Here is a 27,308-nt window from a genome sequence, read left to right as displayed (position 1 = left end):
CAGAGACTGACCCCCATGCTGTCAGCCCCTTCTCTCCTTTTGTTCCCCTCCTTCACTGGATGGACGGATATGCATGGAATAGATAAGGGGTTAAAGGGTAAATTAGTGAGACCGTCTGAAGAGGGGTTTAAAAGGCGGTGAGGAAAAGAGGAGTGAGGGTGTTGAATTTACAATTATGAGCCATAAGCTTGCTGCTGTTATGTCTGTCAACACGATGAGTAATAAGTCAGTTTTTCCAAAAATTAAAAACAACCTGCTACCTTTCATAATGAACATCACCATAAGGAAACACTCTGACAGCTGCCTACAAAGGGACTTTATAACACATGCATAAGCATTGAATATTGTATTTAAATGCAGTACTGTCATAAGCTGTTCATAAATGCTCAAGATGACATAAGATGGTTTATCTTCAGTACATAACGTTGTATTGACGTAAGGGCCTTAAACTAATGTGACACATTTCTTCCATTTATAACATTATGATGGATCATTCCCCTGTGTTGGAACATACACAGAGGCCTAGTTAAGAGTGCCATATATCAGTCATTACAGTTTATATATATATGCATTAAAATGCAGTAGAGCAGGATCTAATGCACAAACTCTGTGTTTCATTTCTGGAGCCTCAGAAGTCTCCTTAATAGATACTGTTGATCTAAATATAATACTGTAACCCTTTAAATGGTCACGCCCACTGGTGTAACCAAGGTTTTATTACGCGCTTCTGTATCCTAAGAATAGAGCAGGTTTGCATTGAAGACCCTGTTACTGAATAATACGCCTGGGATGAGTACAGACTTTGATGTTTATGTATATTTAAAAGCATATATATTCACACTTTTCCACTCCTGTAAGAAATACACTACTTTACATCTACGTTTGCTCAAGTAATATTTTTTGAAAGATATTTTACTCAGGTACAGGGTTGTAATACAGTCATATGCACAAGAGTGCTAGTTTTTGCACAGTTTGTATTCCATTGCTTTAAAATATTGGAAGAAAAGATGTTAAATATGCCATAACCTTTGAACACAGCACATTTTATTTTATTTCGGTTTCAATACATTAAATTCAACAAATAAACAGCAAGCCGTTGTGCATTAAAATGTGCAGAAGCCTGTTCTCTCTGTGGGGTGTGTTCACTTATTTTCACTTACAAAATCAACTAAATATGTAATTTGACCAGGAGTGCCTAAACTTTTTCATACGACTGTGTATTTATGCAGTGCGAATGAATGTGATTTTCTTTTACCACTTAAGTTCCAATACTTGTGAATGATGCTTCATAAGAGTGTTATAAAGGAACAAATGTCTGTCACTTCATTTGAAGGCCCTTTATGTCAATACAGTGTCGTTTACTTCACAAAACATCTGTTATCTTGTGCTTATTGCCGTAAATTGTTCCTAAATCCTCAACTATTGCTTTAAATATCTTATTCCGTGTTTGAGGTGCCTGTGTAAGTAGTGGGTATACATGTGTTATACCCATCTCATGCAATAGGTTTGTTATATGACTCTGAATTATGAAATGAGATTTTAAGAAAGTTTAGGCCACTGATCTCGGTCACTCCAAAGCTCTGCCGTGGGGTATCAGGTTAATTGAACATTTATAGATAATCTTTTAGGTGCTGTTCAAAACAGCGTTATATTAGTGAGTGCTATTAGCTCCCTACCAACTACTGCACAGTGATGTGATCAAAAACAGAAAATATTTTAAGTCTATATATTTCAATGGAAGATTGTGGGAAGACAAGAACTTTGCTTTGATATGATCTGATGAATAGCACTGAATATGGCCAGGAACATGAACTACCAGTGCCAAAAAAGGTTTGTTGTGAATTCAGGTTGACTTTAAAGACCCTGTAGTGGAGGACAAATATATCTGTCTGCTCTCAGCGCGTTTTGTATAAGCGGAATTATTGTTATAGTAAGGAAGCTGTTGCCATTAGTTGCCAATATTTTGCCGTAACCTACAAGCTTACCAATTAATGGAATATATTAAAAATGCAGTAAATGCTGTAAAAGCCCTTTACATACCAAATGGGATTTACTCATATAAGTTATTTGGACATCAATACATTTTTTCAGACACACATAACTGATCACATCTAACACACTAAGTTAATTTTTTCAGATAATGTAAATGCATGACCACCACTTTATTCACGGTATTATATACTATATAATATATCTATTATAACTGTACTGTCTCTTGCTAAATGTCCTGATTCATAAAGGCTTTCAGTTTTTCTTTGTCCATCCTTACATCATAAATTTACCCCATGACCCTCATGGTCAGGTGCTTGTCATGTCTTCATACCTCTCCAGGCCATGTATTGACTTTAGGAGGCGAGTTGCGTCAAAGCCCCCAGTTACGTCACTAGACTGTCCATCCTGTGATGCCAGGCCTTTAGTGAGGGTCAGCTGTTCATTTTCAATATCTCACGGCAGTGTGGTCAGATGGGAGAAAAGAGGAAATGGATTGTTCTTTTTTTCTTCCCTCCTGTCGCCCAGAGCCATGCATTTCCTGAATAACGTTGTTTATGTAAACAGGGCTACTGCTCTGTAGGCTTAGCGTTAGTCGTCTTTTGAAATTACCAAGTGGTTTTTGTGAAAGTGGTTAAACACTGAAAAGTGCATCAGCACTGCAAACCTTTCATGTGCTAAGCCTCAGTACAGCTTCTAAATACTTTCAAAGGGGAATTCCACCAGTTTTTCAAAATGAATTTGAACGTTGAGATGTAAACTGGATTCAGAGTAGTTTGATTTCAGAGCAGGAACCAGGGGTAACAATGTCTACCACACAAATATAGCCCTTTTATTTAGTATCCAAAACCACCAGTTACCCATCTTGAGTGTTTATATGTAATATTGACTGGTAAAATAGTGGTAAATCTAAAATAAACAGATTTAAAAATACATTTTAGGCCAAAACCTATCACAAGCACTGCTTTGGGCAGTGTATTCATAAACATTTCATGCAATAAGCCTCTGTGAGGTTTTAGAGGCTTCAAACACTTGAGACGTCTGGTTCCTATCACCACCACTGTGAATGATCAGTGGTTTTCACATCAAGCCACTGTGAATGACTTTGTTTACATCTTATCTATTTAGTTATGCAGAAATTTTGAAATGTTGGTGGAGTTCCCCTTTAAGAGCTTTGATGTCGCGAGCTCTTTCAGGTATCATGTTTGTGTTTAACAGTTGGTTTAAAACAGTTCCAGCTGAAAAGGTTATGAAAATGAATGTATTGTTAAAAGGTCAGCGAGCGTCACTGTAAAGACCACTTTTCTACAGGAAGGGGGACTTATCATGCAGCAGCCTCCGAAAGGGGGTTTCCTGTCTGAGCTAAGGTCATTGTGTTGAGGACCACACTGCAGCATAGTAGCCTTTAGCTCCTCAGTCTCCACCATTGTGCTCCAAAGTCCAGGTTTTCCCTGAATGGTCTATTTTTGGTTGGTTATCAGTCAGAAACTCTGGCCTTATGGAGGCAGTTGGATCGTTTTGATTGAATGAAGTCCGTCATGCCGTCTTTCCAATAAATACATTTTCCATTTTGTTGTGTTTTGGTGCATTGCTGAGAGACTCCCGTCAGTTTCTGTGCATATTTGTGAAATCCAGTAATCACCTAGTGCACTGTTTACACTTGTCATTTAGATCTTGTTTCCTGGCAGGCCAGCGAATAGCCGCCCCACACTTCCTGTGCAGAAATCTACTGGAAATATGCGGCGTTTAACAGGGAAGATGTTGTCTGGCTGTAGTGAGAATGGAAATGATTAGACAAGGCTTGGAGTCCTGTAGAGTTTACAGGATGACTTTTTTTTTTTAAGTCCTTTTTTTTATTTTTTCAGATTAACTAGGAAGTTGTGGGTGTGAATAAGATTACTGGATTAGTATCCGGTTTATGAATACTTCTGCGCTTGATTTGTGCTGGTAAATCAACTGTAAATGAGCTGTAAAGACTGCGAGTAGGTTTTTTCAGTGCTTTTCACTTTTCTTAGCTTATTTAAACGGCATCTGGAAGCATCAGAAAGTTCTATGGCTCAGAATAATGACGTCTACTTTTTCTAACTGCATTTCACGATGCAGCATCTCTCCGATCACCGCTGGTGGGCGTTTTGTTATGGAAATGCTATTATGGAAATTATGGAACTGTATTTGACACATCTGGGGCAGTCCAATACGCTGTTTGGTGTTCCACAGAGGTTTGCATTGGGCCTAAAATACATTTTATACTTCCATCATGTTCAGAATAAATCAGACACAAGATAGAAAGTTAAAATAAATAAATTATCCTTATTAATCCCACAACAGGGAAATTTAATCTCTGCATTTAACCCATCCATGAAGTGAAGTACCACATACAAACTAGTGAGCACACACACACTAGGGGGCAGTGAGTACACTTGCCCGGAGCGGTGGGCAGCACAATCCGCAGCACCCGGGAGCAGTTGGGGGTTAGGCGTCTTGCTCAAGGGCACTTCAGTCATGTACCATCGGCTCTGGGGATCGAACCAGCGACCTTCCAGTCACAGGGCCGGTTCCTTAACCTCCAGCCCACGACTGCCCTTGACTGTTAGATTGTTGAATCTCACTACCAAGCTGTCTTTGTTTGGTTTAAATCATGCCATGTAAACTTTATCTAATCAAGCATCCTCCTTCTAGATCTGTCAATCGTCAATAGCAATGGCATCGATCCAATCCCAGGTATCGGTATTGGGCTAGTATCAGCAGAAAGGCTGGATTAGATAATGGAGGGTAAAAGATTGAACGTGATCTGGTACTGTAACAAATCTAGCATGAAAGAGCACGGACTCTCATTGTGGTATGTCAAGATGTTAGCTGGATGATTCTTTGATTTGGTGCCATTTAACTCTGAAAACTCTTTCAATTTTAAACATGGAATCTACGGTTGGCTTTAGTTGCATGCTGTGAGTCGGCCAATAAACCATCTTCCACTTTATTTTCTTGTCCATTGAAGGACGCTTTGCATTATTCTGCTCAGATGTAATTGAGTTTCATGTATGTTTCAAGGAACTTGCATTAAGTTGCATTAAAATTTGAGCTTGACATTGTAAAGTCAGTCTTAGTAAACCTCCTTTTAACCATTCAAAACAGGTATTTGTAAATGCAATATCAGTAGCACTCAATGGCATCATGGCAATCATAGAATCACCCAGCTGTATATTTCTTCCTGTTGGGGTAGTAGAGTGATTTGAATAGTATGAGCATGTTGGCCTGTTTTCAGATGCGTATCTTATATGAAGTGCTTCCAGTAAAAGTAGATCATTTTAGAGATTAGTCATTTTTTTAAAATAAATATTGGTATCCTAACAGAGAAAGAGGCATTGTGCTGTCTCTAGAAGTCAAACTTGAAAGAAAATTCTCTATCAAGCTTTTTAGTTCATATGAATCTATAGTAACATGAACCAAGGCTGCTCTGAAACACTTGTCAGATACTCTGAACAACACTAACAAGCAGTTGTGCGTTCCTTCACGTTCCAGCAATTCTGGCATGGCTTGTGTGGGGTCACATGCTGAAGTGAAGGGAAGCTCTGGCCACAGTGCAGCCTCTGATATTCAGTATGTGCACAACAGATGAGAATTTTGGCTGCCCTCCATTTTAAAAGACGACCTCAAACCTTCATAACTTCCCCATCCTCTGTGTTCTGATTACAGAGGTGGCAGAAGTACACAAGGAAAAGGATAAACGTACCGGCTGCTAAATGTACTTTAAAAAGTTTAATTATTTATTATAAAAACCTAATTCAAATTTTTAAAGAGGGTGATAACTGGAGTGTTTGGCTGGCTTTACATGGTAAAACTTTCCTGCAACTTTGCCACCTGAAACTCAGTCGCAACAGTTGCTCAACTTTGTAAAGTTTCACAAACAGCTAACTGATAACGCATCACGTGATCATGTCAAATGATACGCTTTAATTGATTTATTTCACCCACCCCACACCCCCTCACCCTCCGTTGCTCCAACTCTGACTCGTGGCTTTTCAATTTGTTTCTCAAAGCTAACGTTTCTGTAACCAGCTGTGTTAATCAGCCACCTAATGCTTGCAGCTGTTTAAACAGCTGGTTCTGCTCCCATTTGTTTGTTGTTAGCCTGCTGTTCTCATCATTTGAATGTGATCTATTTACATTTTCTCCTTAATTGATGCCCCCAAAATTTACACAAAGGTCAGATTAATTTGTGATACCAAATTATTACAGAAGAGCAAACTGAGATGCATTCCTTGATGAACTTATGTGAACTGAATAAGACATAACTGTAATGGATATTTACATATTTAATTGTTTAAACATACACAAAAGATTAAACATTTACAACTACATATAGAACATATGAAAAATGATAGATACATACATATAGAAAAATGATATGCTGCTGGTGATTCTCTGATTGGAAAACCTATAGAAAGATCAGAAAATGTTGCAAATATGTACATTATAACATTATTATAATAAATATAATAAATAACGAATTACATTATAATGGAAATTGTACAATGTATCAAAAATGATGAGCTGCTAATTTGGCTACCTGGTGGAGTAATTGAATGTGTTGCATGCAACTTGTTTTTGAATTTCTTTGTGTAACTCAAGTTGTACAGTAATTATGTTGCATGTAGAGCACATGCCAAGGATCCCGCTGCTCACTACGATCGCGTTTTCGATTCCGTTCTCATCTGCTGCTTCTCTTTTTGAGAATCACTGATGACCCACATACATAGGTGTTTATCTCAAGGGGTCAGTTTCAATTTGCTAATATTTCTTTGGCTAAGAACTTTGTTACATCCAACCTTGGATAACATAAAGAAGACTTGCTTGTGCACTTCCTATACAGCAAGCTTCCTAGTGCAAACCTAGAGGTGGGGCACCGTGATAAATTACATCACATAAAATTTCTCATATCATGGATTTCATCACACACAAACCTGCCTCTTATGTATAATTTGACATCTCAGCAGAAGTACAGCGTGATTTAGTGGGTCAACGCAAGGTCAGCTGACACTGTATTGGACACCTTTGTTGCTGCAGAACTAAAAACGGACCAGGACCTCCGTGACTGAGGGCTTCAGAGGTGGAACACAGGGTGAGAAAATTGACAAAAACTGCTTCTGAAAGATTTCTGGTGAAGTGTTTTAATGGTTCCCAGAGACTGAGAGGATTCCACTGTTCCTGCTTATTTTTAAACCCCTGTAGACTGGATAGGGCTGACATCACTTATCCCCATATGCTGCTGGTGATACTCAACTCTGATTGGTTGCGAATGTCCTGCAGCATTCCATGAGAGGTGTGTGGAAACGGCCCAGCCTTGCTGCTTCCGAACACCACCTTCTGGAGAGCGCTAGCGAATCTGATCTGAATCTGATTTTGTTTACAGTGTGGAGAGTTTATTGTGTCTGGTGGAGCTAGTTAGGAATGTTTAGATCTAATCAGGAATAAGTAGGCTGTTCAGAGGGAGGGTACGAGTATTATAAATAGTACAGAGGATATCATTCTATTTCTGGGGAATCATGTTGACGGATAGGCCCAGAGGGAGAATTCAGGACATTTGAAGACAAACTGACCTCATTTTGACCTTGTTCATTAATGTGCATGTTCATGTTAAGCACAACGCAATGACTTCATCTGCGTCTAAAATGTCTTCTGAGCTTTGGTTATGTCATCATTCTCAAGAAAGCAGGGAAAATTAATGTTAACTAGGGATGCACCATCAAAATGGGCCAAGATCAAATCAAGAGCAGTTGCTTTATGTCTTATTAGCAGCACCTTCTTAAATTGAATCAGGGTCATGCAACGGAGAGCAAAGTTGCATCATAGCTTCACAAACTATGAATGTATGCAGAGATTATACATGCACTGAATGAGCTGTGAGAGAAAATCCCAGGCCTGGAATTGTGGGATGGGTGGAGTACTTCTATTCCAGTGAATACATACACCACAGCGCAGGCTCTGCTAACCACAGCACAACAACTGCTGTGATTGATTTCAGAATGAGTGTATCATTAAAAACACATGCTGGTCACAGGACTGCAGAGGGGGCAGGTGGAGTGATCTGAGTTTGGCAGTGGAAGCACATTCAAGTTGGACTTTGTGGAAGGTCACGTCATTGCAAGAGAAGTGTTTGTCCTCTGAATGTCCACAAATTATATCCCATACAGGACAAAAATATATTTAAATATATGGACATTTCAGCATGTTGTATTGGAATTTTGACTATAAACCATAATCCATTGTACAAATATACTGAATAACATTTTAGATTTTAGACAGACAGATAGATACCTTATTGATCCCGAAGGAAATTTAGCAAACCGAAAGGAGGAAAAGTAAGAAAAAAGTGCAAAAACTACACAAAACACAGAGCTACTGGAAAGGCTGCCACTCACAGCGGCGCCGGAAGAGGATGCCGTTAGATTTTTCATATCACGAGATTTGGGTGACTATTTGGTTGGTGGATCGTTCTCAGCACTGCAGTAACACTGATGTGGTTACTCGCTGGTACAAGTGGATCTGCCACAGCAGTTTTTAAACACTGTGTCCACTTATTATTGTTGGTTGGTGGACTATTCTCCGTCCAGCAGTGACACTGATGTGTTTAAAAACTCCAGCAGCACTGCTGTCTGATCCACTCAGACCAGCGCAACACACACTAACACACCACCACCACTTCAGTGTTACTGCAGTGCTGAGAATGACCCACCACCCAAACAGTACCTGCTCTGTGAGGGTCCATGGGGGTCCTGACCACTGAAGAACAGGGTAACAGAGTATCAGAGAAACAGATGGACTACAGTCTGTAACTGTAGAACTACAGAGTGCAGCTATACGGTCAGTGGAGCTGATAAAGTGGACAGTGAGCGTAGAAACAAGGAGGTGGTCAGAATGTTACGCCTGATCGGTGTACATGTTTGTGTGTTACATTAAAGGGCCCCTATCCTACATTTTATTTGTGAGGTCAACAAAATACCAGCTATTTCAGAATGACATGTGAATGAATGATATATGTAAACACACTCTTCTCATTGGCTGCCTTGTATAGTTGCCCCATTCAAAAACTGTTTCAGATTTAAACACTACTTTTACTTCAGCTAAACCTGCTATAGGCCAGTGGTCTCCAACTCTGGTCCTGGAGAGCTAACTTTATGCTGAGTTTAGTTCTAACCTGTGTCCAGTAAGCTGCCTCGCCCCTTACTGAACTCATACATCTGGTCCAGCTGCTTGGCTGGACTTGGGAAGAGGTTAATTGGCTGGAGCAGGTATGGCAGAATGTGGTTGAAGCCGGGCTCTGCAGGAAGGTAGCTAATCCAGGACCAGGGCTCCAGGACTTTAGACCACTGCTGTAGGCTCTGTATGTGAATTGATGTAAATGCAGTGGTTCCTATGACATCACAAAAACATTACATACATAGCTGTTTTTGCAACCCAGTTAGAATATAAAGCCTGCATGAACCGAGGAGTCAGGGTACATTTTGAAAGTTTGTGTTTACTGCAACATTTGCTTTAACAGCACATACATCAAATATACGACATCAAACTTTTTTATATCTAAAAAATGACAGTACACTGCACTGCTGCTGTTAGAACAGTACTGTTTACATCTATTACTGCGCAGAGCAATATTGTTTACTGTTTACTGTTTACATCTATTACTGCGCAGAGCAATATTGTTTACTGTTTACATCTATTACTGCACAGAGCAATATTGTTTACTGTTTACTGTTTACATCTATTACTGCGCAGAGCAATATTGTTTACTGTTTACTGTTTACATCTATTACTGCACAGAGCAATATTGTTTACTGTTTACTGTTTACATCTATTACTGCGCAGAGCAATATTGTTTACTGTTTACTGTTTACATCTATTACTGCGCAGAGCAATATTGTTTACTGTTTACTGTTTACATCTATTACTGCGCAGAGCAATATTGTTTACTGTTTACTGTTTACATCTATTACTGCGCAGATCAATATTGTTTACTGTTTACTGTTTACATCTATTACTGCGCAGAGCAATATTGTTTACTGTTTACTGTTTACATCTATTACTGCGCAGAGCAATATTGTTTACTGTTTACTGTTTACATCTATTACTGCGCAGAGCAATATTGTTTACTGTTTACTGTTTACATCTATTACTGCGCAGAGCAATATTGTTTACTGTTTACTGTTTACATCTATTACTGCGCAGAGCAATATTGTTTACTGTTTACTGTTTACATCTATTACTGCGCAGAGCAATATTGTTTACTGTTTACTGTTTACATCTATTACTGCGCAGAGCAATATTGTTTACTGTTTACTGTTCACATCTATTACTGCGCAGAGCAATATTGTTTACTGTTTACTGTTTACATCTATTACTGCGCAGAGCAATATTGTTTACTGTTTACATCTATTACTGCGCAGAGCAATATTGTTTACTGTTTACATCTATTACTGCGCAGAGCAATATTGTTTATTGTTTACTGTTTACATCTATTACTGCGCAGAGCAATATTGTTTACTGTTTACTGTTTACATCTATTACTGCGCAGAGCAATATTGTTTACTGTTTACTGTTTACATCTATTACTGCGCAGAGCAATATTGTTTACTGTTTACTGTTTACATCTATTACTGCGCAGAGCAATATTGTTTACTGTTTACTGTTTACATCTATTACTGCGCAGAGCAATATTGTTTATTGTTTACTGTTTACATCTATTACTGCGCAGAGCAATATTGTTTACTGTTTACTGTTTACATCTATTACTGCGCAGAGCAATATTGTTTACTGTTTACTGTTTACATCTATTACTGCGCAGAGCAATATTGTTTACTGTTTACTGTTTACATCTATTACTGCGCAGAGCAATATTGTTTACTGTTTACTGTTTACATCTATTACTGCGCAGAGCAATATTGTTTACTGTTTACTGTTTACATCTATTACTGCGCAGAGCAATATTGTTTACTGTTTACTGTTTACATCTATTACTGCGCAGAGCAATATTGTTTACTGTTTACATCTATTACTGCGCAGAGCAATATTGTTTATTGTTTACTGTTTACATCTATTACTGCGCAGAGCAATATTGTTTATTGTTTACTGTTTACATCTATTACTGCGCAGAGCAATATTGTTTACTGTTTACTGTTTACATCTATTACTGCGCAGAGCAATATTGTTTATTGTTTACTGTTTACATCTATTACTGCGCAGAGCAATATTGTTTACTGTTTACTGTTTACATCTATTACTGCGCAGAGCAATATTGTTTACTGTTTACTGTTTACATCTATTACTGCGCAGAGCAATATTGTTTACTGTTTACTGTTTACATCTATTACTGCGCAGAGCAATATTGTTTATTGTTTACTGTTTACATCTATTACTGCGCAGAGCAATGTTGTTTATTGTTTACTGTTTACATCTATTACTGCGCAGAGCAATATTGTTTATTGTTTACTGTTTACATCTATTACTGCGCAGAGCAATATTGTTTACTGTTTACTGTTTACATCTATTACTGCGCAGAGCAATATTGTTTACTGTTTACTGTTTACATCTATTACTACGCAGAGCAATATTGTTTACTGTTTACTGTTTACATCTATTACTGCGCAGAGCAATATTGTTTACTGTTTACTGTTTACATCTATTACTGCGCAGAGCAATATTGTTTACTGTTTACATCTATTACTGCGCAGAGCAATATTGTTTACTGTTTACTGTTTACATCTATTACTGCGCAGAGAAATATTGTTTACTGTTTACTGTTTACATCTATTACTGCGCAGAGCAATATTGTTTACTGTTTACTGTTTACATCTATTACTGCGCAGAGCAATATTGTTTATTGTTTACTGTTTACATCTATTACTGCGCAGAGCAATATTGTTTACTGTTTACTGTTTACATCTATTACTGCGCAGAGCAATATTGTTTACTGTTTACTGTTTACATCTATTACTGCGCAGAGCAATATTGTTTACTGTTTACTGTTTACATCTATTACTGCGCAGAGCAATATTGTTTACTGTTTACTGTTTACATCTATTACTGCGCAGAGCAATATTGTTTATTGTTTACTGTTTACATCTATTACTGCGCAGAGCAATGTTGTTTATTGTTTACTGTTTACATCTATTACTGCGCAGAGCAATATTGTTTACTGTTTACTGTTTACATCTATTACTGCGCAGAGCAATATTGTTTACTGTTTACTGTTTACATCTATTACTGCGCAGAGCAATATTGTTTACTGTTTACTGTTTACATCTATTACTACGCAGAGCAATATTGTTTACTGTTTACTGTTTACATCTATTACTGCGCAGAGCAATATTGTTTACTGTTTACTGTTTACATCTATTACTGCGCAGAGCAATATTGTTTACTGTTTACTGTTTACATCTATTACTGCGCAGAGCAATATTGTTTACTGTTTACTGTTTACATCTATTACTGCACAGAGCAATATTGTTTATTGTTTACTGTTTACATCTATTACTGCGCAGAGCAATATTGTTTATTGTTTACTGTTTACATCTATTACTGCGCAGAGAAATATTGTTTACTGTTTACTGTTTACATCTATTACTGCGCAGAGCAATATTGTTTACTGTTTACTGTTTACATCTATTACTGCGCAGAGCAATATTGTTTATTGTTTACTGTTTACATCTATTACTGTGCAGAGCAATATTGTTTATTGTTTACTGTTTACATCTATTACTGCGCAGAGCAATATTGTTTATTGTTTACTGTTTACATCTATTACTGCGCAGAGCAATATTGTTTACTGTTTACTGTTTACATCTATTACTGCGCAGAGCAATATTGTTTACTGTTTACTGTTTACATCTATTACTACGCAGAGCAATATTGTTTATTGTTTACTGTTTACATCTATTACTGCGCAGAGCAATATTGTTTACTGTTTACTGTTTACATCTATTACTGCGCAGAGCAATATTGTTTACTGTTTACATCTATTACTACGCAGAGCAATATTGTTTATTGTTTACTGTTTACATCTATTACTGCGCAGAGCAATATTGTTTACTGTTTACATCTATTACTGCGCAGAGCAATATTGTTTACTGTTTACTGTTTACATCTATTACTTGATGCCCTTTATGAACAGCTGCTCTACATATTTGCACACACACACATGTAACATTAATTTTATTTCAACTTTGCACTGTACATTTTACTTTTACTTTTTCCTGTTGTTTTTAGTTATTCCTTTCTTTTTTATTCTCTTAAGATTATATTCTGTGAATGGAGGAACAGCAAAGTAAGAATTTCATTGTACAGTGTAACTTCCTGCTCTGCTGACCACACGATGATAAAACTCCTAAACTGTGCAGAATTCTACCGTTGACTTTATTCATTTAATTTCCAGTCAAAACTGCAGAGAACAAGATCTTGATTTTTGGGTTTAGGAGAAAAGCAGAAAACAATTTTTTAACCAAACAGAACATTACACAGAATCCTCCACGACTAAATATAAGCACATTTTTCCCTTTGTGTCCATCTTCTCAGGAGACTCACTTTCAGTTTGAAAGAAATCTGCAGGGATATTTTTCCACACCGCCAACGTTTATTCTTAGAAGTTGGTTTAGCATTTACTGCTTCACAATCCAAGTAAATCAAACCCACTCAGTGGTGCTGAGGTCTGGACTCTGGGGCGGCCAGTCCATCGTCCAGCTTCTTTGTTTGATGTGTCCGTCTCCTTTTCTCAGCAAGGTTCTTCTTGAACAGCTACACGTCCTTTCAGACCCACAGCGCTGAGTGGTCTTCTCACAGTGGAAGGATGGACAGAAACACCTGTGGATGTTTTCAGATCTGAAGCAGCTTGATCTTCTCCTCTCTCTCAGAGATCAAAGCTTTAAGCTGTTTATCTGATGGGACAGTTTTGGTGTCTCCCATGTCTTGTTCTGTTGGTCCTAGTCCCATTTTCTCTGTAGCTTTAGTATTTTTTTTTTTAACTCCAGTTGTTTTTTTCACATATCTTACCCTTCCTTGTGCAAGTGGATTATCTTCTGTGTAATCTTAGAATTATCTCCTGAAAAATGAACAACGACTGAACATTTTTGAGGTTTGTGCTGTAGGTTTTCTATGATATGGGTCCTTTAAATAGATCACTTCATATATATATATATATATATATATATATATATATATATATGCCACTGTATTATATAAATTATATAGCTGATTCATATATTAACATTATCAAATGATTCATACATCACAGTACTTTTGGCTACATAAAGGATCCTGAACTCTTTTCTGTATATTTCCATCTTTCACAGTTAATTGAGCAGCACTGCAGTCTTTAATGTAATGTTTTCCCCTGGGCTCAAAAAAACAAGCCCTTCCCTTTTTGCTTTGCTTGTCTGGGGTCTTCAGATTAGTGATCTTGTCAGGGCACTCAGGTTTGGTCATTTGGTCAACTTTGGTGCTTTTATTTCATGCTGTTTGGCCCTCAGGCAGGGCTGGCATAACAGATGAGCGTGTCTGAGCTGAACAGGTGTCAGGTGACAACACTGCGGTCGATGGCCGAGCGCCACAGTAAGACGAGACGCAGTGTGTGCGCTCTGAGATTGACCCACAACAAATCTGGTGTTGAGAAACACTGATCATCCTCAGGTTTTGCTGGAGAGGAGGTGACACAGGCTTTTGTGTTTGTTCCACTGCTAAAGACATTAAAGGATCTTCTGCCAAGGTTTGGCTAAAGAGCCCAGAACAAAGTTTCTTCATCCTTAGAGAGACGTTTAGAGTGATGTCTGTTCTGGCCCTGTTTATATGTGCACTCGTTCGAAACGGAAGAATTCTCAATTATCTATGGAGAATGTTCAGTGTACACGAGTTACTCCAGTGGGGATCAGTCTGGGCCTTCAGAGACGGCCTAATAATCTCTGAGAAATTAAAAGAATATGTGCCTGTATTTTATTAGTTCATATTTATTGTCGTCATACTTCTTCTATGTAGACTGTGCAAGTATTGTAATAATATTCTTATTTCATGATTAATAGAATAGAATAGAATAGAATAGAATTCAACTTTATTGTCATTGCGTATGTTGCAGGTACAAAGCAACGAAATGCAGTTTGCATCCATCCAGAAGTGCTTAGCAGAAATATAAATATATATCTTACAATGTACAGTAACTATAGTATATACAGGTTAAAAAAATATGAGGGGGTATGAACATGGAGGGGGTTATACAGGTTATAAACAAGAATGAACAGGTTATAAATATGAGGGGCCATAATCCGTCTGTCGTTGGTGATGCAGAGACGTATTTCGTCCACTTTGTTAGCCAGAGAACGGACATTGGCGAGGAAAATGCTGGGTAAGGGCAGCCGGTGTGGTATAAGCTCGTAGCTTAGCTCGTAGCTTAGCTCGTAGCCCTCCGCGCCTACCTCGCCTTTGTTTACGTTCTCGCTGCCGTCTGCGTGCACTTCCGCCCAGCCTCCGGTGTCCTGGAGATCTCTGGAATGAGTCGGAGATCGGCGATAAAACTGTCGGAGGTTTGAGTATTGATGTCCAGAAGCTCCTGTCTGCTGTAGAACAGCAACGCCAAGCAATTCGAGATAAATAGTCCAGTCAAAAGTAGATAGAAAACCGTTAAAAAGCAGATTCTGGAGAGACGCTGAGCCTCGCGTTGTTCACGTGCCGCCATCTTGGTCGTTAAATTAAGAAAGATTACATCTTGATTTACAATGTGTGAGGGCCAAAATGTCGTGTGGTGTTAATGTGTTTGCTACTCAGTGGTCTGGTGGACGCAGGGGTCTGTAGGGTTCTCCTTTAGCAGCTGTAGCCAGTCAGCAGCCTGTCCATGTTGTTCACCCCCCCCCCCCACTAACAGCAGGCCATGTAGAAGGAGAACAGAGTGAAGCACCTCCACACTTTTATTCCCTGTGGGTTCAGCCCAACACCAGATGTGTAATATAAGGGTGTGGGGGGTGAGCAGTGTGGAGTCACTGAAAATGTGTTATATATTCACAGAAAGTGAAGCCAAGAAATCTGAGGTTGAAATAATAAGTCACATTTTTCATTAAAAATCGGTCCGACAGACCCCCACACAGAACTGTGCGTGCTGCACTACACTGAGTTTATTCCAGAAATGTAACATGTTAGTTGTTTAACCCCTTTAATCTCAGACTTATTGCACCCTAAGGCTCATTATTCAGTGACTACGTGACTTCAGTGCAAACTGGCTGAGCTGTTCTTAGCTTATAGTATGTAATAAAACTTTGGGTCTGCTGGTGATCCCTGGCCATGGAAGGTGTTGAGTGGGAAAAACATCTTTTTACAGGTAGAAAATATCTGAAAATTTTGGTTCCAAAATGCTTTAAAATATATTTTCATTTTCAGAAGTGTGAACATGAACAAAAGACGCCGTTTTTGACCTGAACCTTTTTGCCTTTAGGCTTTTGAATAGCAGAACTTTGTTCCACAGAGGCTTTCCTGAATATTCCTTATGGTCTCTTACATGTGTGGAGCTGGACTGACGAGCAGCTGCCAGAATCACTCGTCCTGTGGAACTGGGCACAAGCACCGCATGTTTAATGATTCGTTCCACACCAGCAGCCAAATTCAGACACACTTTCAAATACAGCACCAGTGCAGCTCAAGAATGTTCCAGATGCATTCCTGGCATTTAATCTATAGACGGACAGAGCAGCAGCCACTGTATTGCACTACATCCAGTTAAATAGGACTAATTATGATCTCTTTATAATGAATCATGCAGTTGGTCAGTGCTCTTTAAGTACTGACAATATTGATTAATATATGGGGGCAGTCGTGGGCTGGAGGTTAGGGACCTGGCCCTGTGACCGTAAGTTCGATCCCCAGCTCCGACAGTCCATGACTGAAGTGCCCTTGAGCAAGACACCTAACCCCCAACTGTTTCCTGGGCGCCGTGGATAGGGCTGCCCACCGCTCCGGGCAAGTGTGCTCACTGCCCCCTAGTGTGTGTGTATTCACTAGTGTGTTTGTGGTGTTTCACTTCATGGATGGGTTAAATGCGGAGGTGGAATTTCCCTGTTTGTGGGATTAAAAGATCACTTAACTTATTATAATATTGTGACACATTGTGGCGTAATTTGTCACAATAACAATAAATATTGTCATAATGCTCGACCTCCTCAAACTGTTATTCTCAAAACACCTTCAACTTCACCTCAGGTCTCAGGCGTCCAGTCAGGTGTGCACTGAGGTGACGTAATGATTAAAACATTAACGTCTGAAACGTGTCGAGATCCTCAGAGGCCGTGAGCTGCAGGTGTGTTTTCTGTAGTAGCTCTATAGTTTGTTTAGGGACTGTTGGCGTCCAGTGGGAGTTTCTTTAGGAAACGTCCACAGAGATCATTCATTACTGAGCCTCCACGATCACTCAGTAATCAGAGCTCATTTACTGATTTTCACTGCCTCACGTTTAATATTATAGCTCCCTTAGGACATGACCTCTGATCTCCAGATGTGGATGAACATTCATCATTTTAACAGTGTAAATGTGATACTCTCACTCTCTCTCTCTCTCTCTCTCTCTCTCTCTCTCTTTTCTCTCTCTCTCTCTCTCTCTCTCTTCTCTTTCTCTCTCTCTCTCTCTCTCTCTCTCTCTCTCTCTCTCCCTCTTCTCTCTCTCTCTTTCTCTCTCTTCTCTCTCTCTCTCTCTCTCTCTCTCTCTCTCTCTCTCTCTCTCTCTCTCTCTCTCTCTCTCTCCCCCCCCCTCTCTCTCTCTTCTCTTTCTCTTCTCTTTCTTGCTCTTTCTCTCTCTCTCTCCCTCTTCTCTCTCTCTCTCTCTTCTCTCTCTCTCTTCTCTCTCTCTCCCTCTTCTCTCTCTCTCTTTCTCTCTCTTCTCTCTCTCTCTCTCTCTCTCTCACTCTCTCTCTCTCTCTCTCTCTCTCTCTCTCTCTCTCTCCCCCCCCCTCTCTCTCTCTCTCTCTTTCTCTTCTCTTGCTCTTTCTCTCTCTCTCTCCCTCTTCTCTCTCTCTCTCTCTCTCTCTCTCTCTCTTCTCTCTCTCTCCCCCTCTTCTCTCTCTCTCCCCCTCTTCTCTCTCTCTCTCTCTCTCTCCCTCTTCTCTCTCTCTCTTTCTCTCTCTTCTCTTTCTCTCTCTCTCTCTCTCTCTCTCTCTCTCTCTCTTCTCTCTCTCTCTCTCTCTCTCTCTCTTCTCTCTCTCTCCCCCTCTTCTCTTTCTCTCTCTCTCTCTCTCTCTCTCTCTCCCTCTTCTCTCTCTCTCTCTCTCTCTCTCTTCTCTTTCTCTTCTCTTTCTTGCTCTCTCTCTCTCTTTCTCTCTCTTCTCTCTCTCTCTCTCTCTCTCTCTCACTCTCTCTCTCTCTCTCTCTCTCTCTCTCTCTCTCTCTCTCTCTCTCCCCCTCTCTCTCTCTCTCTTTCTCTTCTCTTGCTCTTTCTCTCTCTCTCTCCCTCTTCTCTCTCTCTCTCTCTCTCTCTCTCTCTCTTCTCTCTCTCTCCCCCTCTTCTCTCTCTCTCCCCCTCTTCTCTCTCTCTCTCTCTCTCTCCCTCTTCTCTCTCTCTCTTTCTCTCTCTTCTCTTTCTCTCTCTCTCTCTCTCTCTCTCTCTCTCTCTCCCTCTTCTCTCTCTCTCTCTCTCTCTCTCTCTCTCTCTTCTCTCTCTCTCCCCCTCTTCTCTCTCTCTCTCTCTCTCTCTCTCTCTCTCTCTCTCTCTCTCTCTCTCTCCCTCTTCTCTGTCTCTCTTTCTCTCTCTTCTCTTTCTCTCTCTCTCTCTCTCTCTCTTCTCTCTCTCTCTCCCTCTTCTCTCTCTTGCCCACTCTTTCTTTCTCCTGCTCCTCTCTCTCTTTCTCTCTTTATCTCTCTCTCTCTCTTTATCTCCCTCTCTCTCTGTCTCTCTCCCCCTCCTCTCTTTATCTCTCTCTCTCTCCCTCTTCCTCCTCTCTCTCCCTCTCCCTCCTCCCTCTCTCTCTCTTGCCTGCTCTCTCTTTCTCTCCTCTCTCTTCTCTCTCTCCTTTCCTTCTTTCTTTCTCTCTCACTCCCTCCTTTTCCTTCTTTTTCTTTGTCTTTCTCTCTATGCCACACATTACTATCTCTCTCCTTCCCCAGATGTAATGAAAGTTTTTTCTCAGACAGTGTACAGTCCATACTATATTATTATAGAGGTTGTACTGCTCCTACAGAACCCGAGTAACCTGCTGTTTAAGCAGCTCCTCCGGCTGTAGTGAGTGTGTGCTGAGAGCTGGTGTGTTGTGTCTGTCGGCAGGTTGCGGGTAAGCAGTTCTCCCTCTGGGACGAGTTTCTGGTGCGGGGTAGAGAAGACGGCCGAGAGGAAATGACAGTGGAGGAGCTGCTGAAACACATCAAGGTTAAACCAAAACTTCCAGCTACACTGCAACCCTCCCCACCCCACCCCCCGACCTATCTCTTCAAAATGAATATCACGCCCCAAAGCCCACTCTTCATACAGACGCTGCCAAAGCCTGTTTCCTTCCTCTCTCTACTTCCCTCAATCAGACCCCCAACTTCCCCAGTGACCCTCGTCTTCCTCCTCAGCTATACCTTTAAACACACCCCACTTTCATTTTAATACAGGGTATACAGTCAAGGCATGGGGTCACATCACATATGTTTTGGTAATATATTATGCATTATATGGACAAAAGTATTGGGACACCTACAGTAGCTTTCAACATCCCATTCTAAATCCATAAGCGTTAATATGGAGTTGGTCCCCCTTTGCAGCTATAACCACTTCCACTGTTCTGGGAAGCTTCCTACAAGATTTTGTAGTGTCTGTGGAAATTTTTGCCCTCATTCACAAGAGCATTTGTGAGGTCAGACACAGATGTTGGACAAGAGGGCCTGCCTTTCAAAGTTCTTTCTAGTTCATCCCAAAGGTGTTGGATGGGGCTGAGGTCAGGGCTCTGTGAGGGCCACACCAAACTTACCCAGCCAGGCCTTTATGGGGCTTGCTTTGTGTACTGGGGCTTGGTCAAGCTGGAAAGTGCCTTCACTAAACTCTTCCCACATAGTTGGAAGCATAGAATTTTCCAAAAATTCTGGGTCTGCTGAAGCATTAAGATTTCCCTTCACTGGAACTAAGGGTTCTAGGCCAACCCCTGAAAGCAACTCCATAGCATTATCCCTCCTCCACCAAACTTTACAGTTGGCACAATGCAGTGACGTTCTACTGGCATTCGCCAAGCCCAGACTCATCCATCAGACTGGCAGATAGAGGAGCGTGATTCATCACTGCACAGGATGTGTTTGTATGCAGCTGCTCGGCCATGGAAACCCTGCCACGAAGCTGTCGGTGCTCAGTTTTTGTGCTGATGTTGATGCAGATGAGGTTTGAACTCTGCAGCTATTGGTCAGCAGAGTGTTGGTGAATTTTATGCTCTATGCTCCTCAGCACTCTGCGACCCGCCCTGTGGTCCGACATTTCGTGGCTGAGTTGCTGTGGTAAACACTTCCACTTTTCAATAATACCCCACACAATTGACTGTGGTCTCTGGAGTTTGTTGCAGAAGTTTTGTCCTATTACAGCACCACGCTCTAATTCAGTGAGCACTTTAGAATTAATGTATGTAAAGGCAGACTGCAAGGTCAGGTGCTTGATCTTGAGTTAAATGCCTGAATTCAATGATTAAGAGGTGTGTCTCAATACTTTTGGCCGTGTAGGTGTGTGTAATATACATGTTATTGTTATATGTGTTATTGTTATTTCAGCAAGGGTCATGTGTAATGGGAAAATGATCCGACGTAATTCTGTTGAAAGATCTGTGAGTGTTGTTTGATTTTCAGGACCACCACAGCCTGACGGTCACTGGTCTGTACTACGGGCCTGCAGTGCTGTACGCTGATTACTGTGATCACGCAGATCGACTCAAACAGAGGTGAGTTTTTCTGTAAACCACTCTTATGCTGCAAGACAATGTTATTTTCTCTTAAATACAGTCTGGATTATGGGGGTTTCGGAGGTCATAATTAAGTAAAGGAGGTTGTAATCACGCACCATAAAGTATGTGGTAGGTGCAGGCCAAGAAGGCCATAAGACAGTTTTCAGTTTCTTTTGTAAATTAGATGAAGCAGTCTGCAGTCCACATACTGGAGATATCTGGACCTGCTTTATTCAAATTGCTGATCCTTTTTTTTTTTTTTTGGAGGAAGTACAAGATCAGAAATAGAAACCGAGTGAGTGACTGTTCACTGATTTGAACATCAGCCAACTGTGTCTGCACACTGTGAAATTAGACCTCTGCATTTAACCGAACCGGGCAGTGAAACACCCACATATATGCACACTACTGAACACACACTAGGGGGCAGTGAACACCCGGAGCGGTGGGCAGCCCTATCCATGGCGCCCGGGGAGCAATTGGGGGTTAGGTGCCTTGCTCAAGGGCACTTCAGTCATGGACTGTCAACCTTCCGGTCACAGGGCTGGTTCCCTAACCTCCAGCCCACGACTGCCCCACTTATTTGATTGGGTAGATGAAAAAAATACTGTGTCTGATGCAAAGAGAAGTGCCGCTGTGTTGGAAGTTGTGCTGCTTACTTTTGTTAATGTGCATTAAAGGTGAATTCCACATTTTTATGTCTGTGTAATTAAATGGTTAAGATGTAAATGAAGTGGCTTGGTGTGAAATGCTCTGTTCTAGAGAAAGTTATTACTTGAGGTACTGATGAGGGATTCATTTAGTTTTGGCCTAAAACATTTTTTAAAGCTACTCTTCATAGAAAGCTGCATAAAAGGAGTTAATTGGCGAACAGTTCCCAAATAAAACTGTTAAAATTATTATCATAATCAGTATTTCAACTCTATTACCAAAAAAGTTTGGACTCTTTTTTAGAAGTGAGGTTGTACATATAAAAATTCCAAAGACGTGTAGGTTCACTGGAGCTTTGAATAGTAAACAAAATGGTTATATTTGTGTTGTAGACATTGTGATCCCTGGTTCCTATCAGCACCACTGTAAAGAAATCTGTATACCGACTCTAGAGTTTATAGGTTTCTCTACAATGAACCATTTCATATCAAACCACCCTGAATTACTTTTACATCTCAACAATTGAGCTACATAGAAATCTTAAAAATAAATAATAATAATAATAATAATTTCCCTTTTTACACAATACAAAAACTTGTATTTCCATTTTTGGCTCTTTTTTTTTTTACATGCCTGCTGTGCTTTATGTTGAAGGGCACTAGAAACGCAGAAATCCTACAAAAATATCTTCCATTACCCAGCATTCAAAGCTGAGAATGTTTTTTCCTTCTGAAAAGTTCTGTCATGAGGTTAAGATAAATTAAAACTGATAGGCTTTATAGATTCATGCCACTAGACTAGGAGACATGAAGAGGTGTCTTGTCTGTGGAGACTCTGTAATCTAACCCTGCTGAGTGCATATGAGTCAGAATCTGCCATAACGCATCAGCCATTATGCCTCTTCTACTGCCACCACACATTCGGAGCAGGTGCTCTGTTTAAGAACCATGTACTGCAATGTGTTACTCATCCTCTCTCACATGCATTGACTGCCCATCAAAAGTTCAAATTGCTTTTGAAAATAATGTAATGAAAAATTAGCGTGTTTTGTTTGTCAGTTTGCAGTAACTTATATTAAAGATGGCACAGGTTTGGTTTCGGGGGAAAGTCAGTCTCAGGTTAACCCTTGTGTTACCAAAATGTCTTGTGTGGTGTTGGTGTGTTTGTTACTCAGTGGTCTTCTGGACCCACCACATTATTGGCTGTTAAATCAGTGCAGCCATAACAATTTATGTAAAAATACCAGATGTTTAAAATATCACAAGGGTCCAGCGTAGGGTTTTCTTTTAGCAGCTGTAGCCAGTCAGCAGCCTGTCCATGTTGTCCACCCTCTCTCTCTGAGGAAATGATGATAAACCACATCATTTTTCTTTTTGGTAAACATTGACAATGAGTCCCACAGACCTGAACACCACACCAGGGTTAAAACGTGCAGTAGGTTGGAAAATAACCTGGTCAAATCTTTATTCAGCCAAAAACTACTCCACATACTAAGGAAGATACTTGGAGGAACATGAAGCTGCAAGTCGGAGCAAGTATATACCCAAAGTATCAGCAAATAGCTTACGGTAAATCCCCAGGCTAACACAGTGCAGCTTTAACAAAATATTATTCTTTCTTATTATTTTTTCTTACTTGAAAAGTAATATAGAAATTAAATATTCATCTGAAAGGAAGGCAAGGTGTCCAAGCTTTTGTGCAGTGTTTGTCTCTCACTATTATTCATGTTTATGTTTGGGATAATGCAGCGCTAACAAGCTGCCTTAGGGACTGTGCATGGCTTAGCGGATCTGTTGGAGCAGCTTGATTATCTCCCGTCGTAGCCAAAACACCACATCTGTGCACCTGTTGAAAGACGCTCTGGCTCCTGTCGGGGGCTCTTTCCTGTTCGGAGGTCTGCTAGTATTTCTCTGAGGACGAGCAGGTCTTAGTTTAGAGCCTGGTGCCAGGTGCTGTGTCCCATACTGCATCCATTCTGCTAGTTTACAGTCTTGTGCGAAAGCGTAGGAAAGTGTCGGCCCAACAGTAAAGCGAAGCCGCTATAGCAACTCATCCAGGCCAGAAAACCTCTGAGGGCTTCATGTGGTTGGACCAGACCATCCGAATGGCTCGCCCCGAGCTTGGAGCATGAACAGGAAACTCTGAATGGAAAATTAGCAACATAACAGATTTCCTCACTGTTTTCCTGGCATAGCTGTGACTCCCTCTTCCTCTCTGATCTGGAGTTTACATGCTCCCCCACACCAGGACAGCTGAATATTGGCCATCACTGTGTGCGCTGAGAGCGGTTTACTGGGGCGTCTGAGGGGCATCAGCATTACGTTTCGTCTAAAAGAAATGATGGTTACACTTTGTTTGAGGAGGAATGCTTTGTAGATGCTGACTACACGACCGAGGACGTGCAGGTCCAGACTTCTACTGCACAATTCTGTGACGTCAGAATAACGCGGCTGGTTTGCATTGTAGTCCATTTGTTTAGAGTACTAGGCCTGCAGATGTTATAATCTGGGGATTTTTACATGTGTAAATATCTGCAATATTCAGCTGTACATGAACTTTTCTCTAGAACACTCACTCGAGGTCTTAGCCATAATCTTTAAAGTCCAGAGTTATTACTGTTTTGTTATTCTACTTCTATACACTTACAGTTCATTAGTTGCATGGTTAGCTATACAGTGAATTACATTTACATTAATATGCAAAAATGTGAACACCCCTAAATTTATGTTCTGTTGATTTTCTGAGTGACTGCACAATTTCTTATTTTCCAAGTTTAACATATTGGATAAAACATAAAATGTGGCATTGCTTTAGCACAGGCAATATTTTATGTTTTATTTCCCCCCCAATATAATAAACTTGGTAAATAAACAACAATTGTGTATTAAAACTGTGCTGAAGTGTGTTCTCTAGAGTGTGTTCACTTCTTAAAAAAAAAACATGAGCAGAGGCACCTCGACTTCTGCAGTGACTGTAAACTGGATGAACAGGGTCTAGTCTGCACTTCTGTTTTCATTTTTTATTTTACTTTTTTTAAATGTCAAAAAAAAATTCTTTCCCAAAACACGAATACACACATCAGTTACTTTCCATTCAAATGACTCAAATTATAATCAACACTAACACTTACAGACCTACACACACTGATTTAAATTAGAATGTGCACTTTCCACAGAGCTTCCCCATTGGTTGACTCTAAAAGGAGAATTCCACCAATTTTTCAAAATTTCTGTGTAATGTTATCAGTGTGACATGTTATCAAAGTTGTGTAAACTAAGAGAAACTCACAAACTCAGATTTAGGGTCTATTTTCTCTTACAATGTGGTTTTACAATAGTTTTGAATTTAATGTTTTGGCCTAAAATCCTTGTAAAACAGTATTTCAGGCATCAGGAAACATGTCTAACTATTTAATGTAATGAACTCTTCCTAGAGGCATTAAAACTCTTCAGACATCTGGTTCCTATCACCACAACTGTGAGCAGTTCTGAATCACTAGAGCCTTTCATATCAAACCACTGTGAATGACTTTCACCATCTTAACGGTTGAAATTGACAGAAATATAATAACCTGATATTAACAATCAGCAGAGAGTTTGTGAACAACCTGGACATCTGCAGATGCAGTGCTGTAGGTGATCATCAAAATAAGGTGTGACTGAAATCATGTTCTTTTTTTTTCCCCCCAGAGTGTCAGATTTGGTCAGGGTGGTCACTAAAACAGAGCTTCCAGCTCAACAGCAGATGCTGGAGATCATTCCCTCCTTCGCCGAAGATGAGGACTGTGAGAGGGTCCCACCAATCAGATACCTCTTCAGATGAGGTGATGAAGATACAGCCAGTGATTTTTAGCAGTGATTTGTTTGATATTGTACTAATGAAACTAAATATGAATACCGGTCTCTTTAATCTAATGCCACGCTTCAATCACTGAACTCTAGAATTCCTTTGTCTTAATGAAATGAATCAAGATAAATGTTTACAGAGGGAGGTTTTACTGGATCCTGTCAATCATCTCACTCACTGTTTTTCCCATTAAAAACTAAATAAAGTGATTTTTAATGTAATGATGTGTAAATGTATTGACTGACCAACAGCACACACTGACACTATCAGAGCTGCCTTGGAGCCATTCAGCCCAGCCTTTGTTATGCAGCCCTGGACACACGCCTCTGTCAGTCTGCCACACTGAGACATTGGAAAGACAATGCAGATCGCTTGACATGGACCCTAAACCTGTCTAATCCATTTTATTCAGAGCCTTTTTATTCACTTTGTCCATTGTTGGGGCACGCATGTTGTATTTTTGCATAATATATTGAGAATTGAAACCTTTTGTTAGACCCTCTATTGAGGCTGGCTGGAAATTGCCTTACAGCTTTTTTTTAACTGCCACACACCAGAAACTTCTCTTGATGCAGATATCAGCTTAATTTCCAATGAAAATCTAATAATATATCGCTGCTGTCGGGACAAAACCTCGTATCTCCATTTTTGTCGTTTTTCTGTTTTTGACATAATTTGAAAAGGCCTCCTGTTCATTACATTGTGTGTGAAATTTGTGACGAATGGACCAAAAGAAATTACCCAGAATGGACTGTAAAACATTCTGGTTCCTTTGACCAACATTAAAAGTAGAGTAGGTTTTTTCCTTCTCCTGTAAAGTTACAAGGTTTTGGTCCAACAGCAGTGATATATAAAATACACAAGAAACAAATTAGTGTTCAAATACATGCAGTGTATCTTACATATGATTAGAGGTTAAGCTGTATAATATATAAAGTATGTGCAATATATAGAGTTATAGACAGTGTATATTGTGCACATTTGCAGTCCATTAAAACAAAATGTCACAATTATAACTTGCTGCACAATTTAGTCAATAAGATGAAGTCATTCAGAATGATTTGATGTGAAGTGGTTCCTTGTAGAGAAACTTATCTACTCAGATTTCTTTACAGTAGTGGTGAAAGCAACCAGGGGTCTACACCACAAGTATAGCCATCTTATTTACTATCCAAAACCACCAGTAATGGGTTTTTACGTAATGTTTCTGGTAAAATAGTTTAAAATAGTAATTTCATGCAGAGGTCTTTTAAAAATATGTTTTAAGCCAAAATATTCTCAAATACTATTATAGAAATGTGTCCGGCATCAGGCAGCATATTCATAACTGTTTCTTGTAATAACTTTCTGTGAGAGGTTTTATAAGCATTCAGCCGTCTGGTTCCCATCACCTCCACTATGAACAATTCTGAGTTAGTCAGTTTCTCTAGAGCAGATAATTTCCCATCAAACCAGTCAATGACTTTATATCTTGATGACTATTATGCAGAAATGTAGAAAAATCTGTGGAATTCTCCTTTTAAAAAATGCATAACTGATCACAGAAGTAAGAAGGGGCTGTGGTAGCCGTGTATATTACAGCATTTTAGGGGATGAAGACTTCAAGGTTGTTGGTGGTGTTACAGTAGAAAATTGGCCTGAAAGTTGGAGTACTCTTAAATGTAAAGGTGCCAAAAGGGTTCTTTGAAGTGATGCCACAGAACATTGAATAGTTTGAGTTCTTTAGAGAAGCAGAAGTGGTTCTTCTGTGGTGCTGCATCAAACGACCCTTTTTGGTACCTGTATTTTAAAGAGTGTAGTTCTCGAGACGGCTGCTCATCCAGGCATTATTACTCAGATATGTTTGGAGGTTCAGTAGATGTCTTCAAATTCAGACTTTGGCCCAATCCATTTCTTATTTTGACCCCTACCCTT

At 39.9% G+C, this 27,308-nt stretch overlaps 1 protein-coding gene across 1 annotated transcript in view; it reads left to right on the top strand.

The window, feature by feature from the left end:
* Positions 1-25,615, top strand: part of uba7 (ubiquitin-like modifier activating enzyme 7) — a 97,428-nt gene extending 71,813 nt beyond the window's left edge. Inside the window, exons 22-24 of the mRNA XM_037534743.1 lie at positions 19,262-19,363; positions 20,803-20,894; positions 25,238-25,615. Of these exons, the coding sequence (XP_037390640.1) occupies positions 19,262-19,363; positions 20,803-20,894; positions 25,238-25,370 (327 nt within the window). The 3' untranslated portion in view covers positions 25,371-25,615. The remainder of the gene's footprint in view (positions 1-19,261; positions 19,364-20,802; positions 20,895-25,237) is intronic.
* The last annotated feature ends 1,693 nt before the right edge of the window (positions 25,616-27,308 follow it).

The sequence above is a fragment of the Pygocentrus nattereri genome, chromosome 26 (genome assembly GCF_015220715.1).
Source record: "Pygocentrus nattereri isolate fPygNat1 chromosome 26, fPygNat1.pri, whole genome shotgun sequence".
Lineage (NCBI taxonomy): Eukaryota > Metazoa > Chordata > Actinopteri > Characiformes > Serrasalmidae > Pygocentrus > Pygocentrus nattereri.
This window is presented reverse-complemented; position numbering and strand designations above follow the sequence as displayed.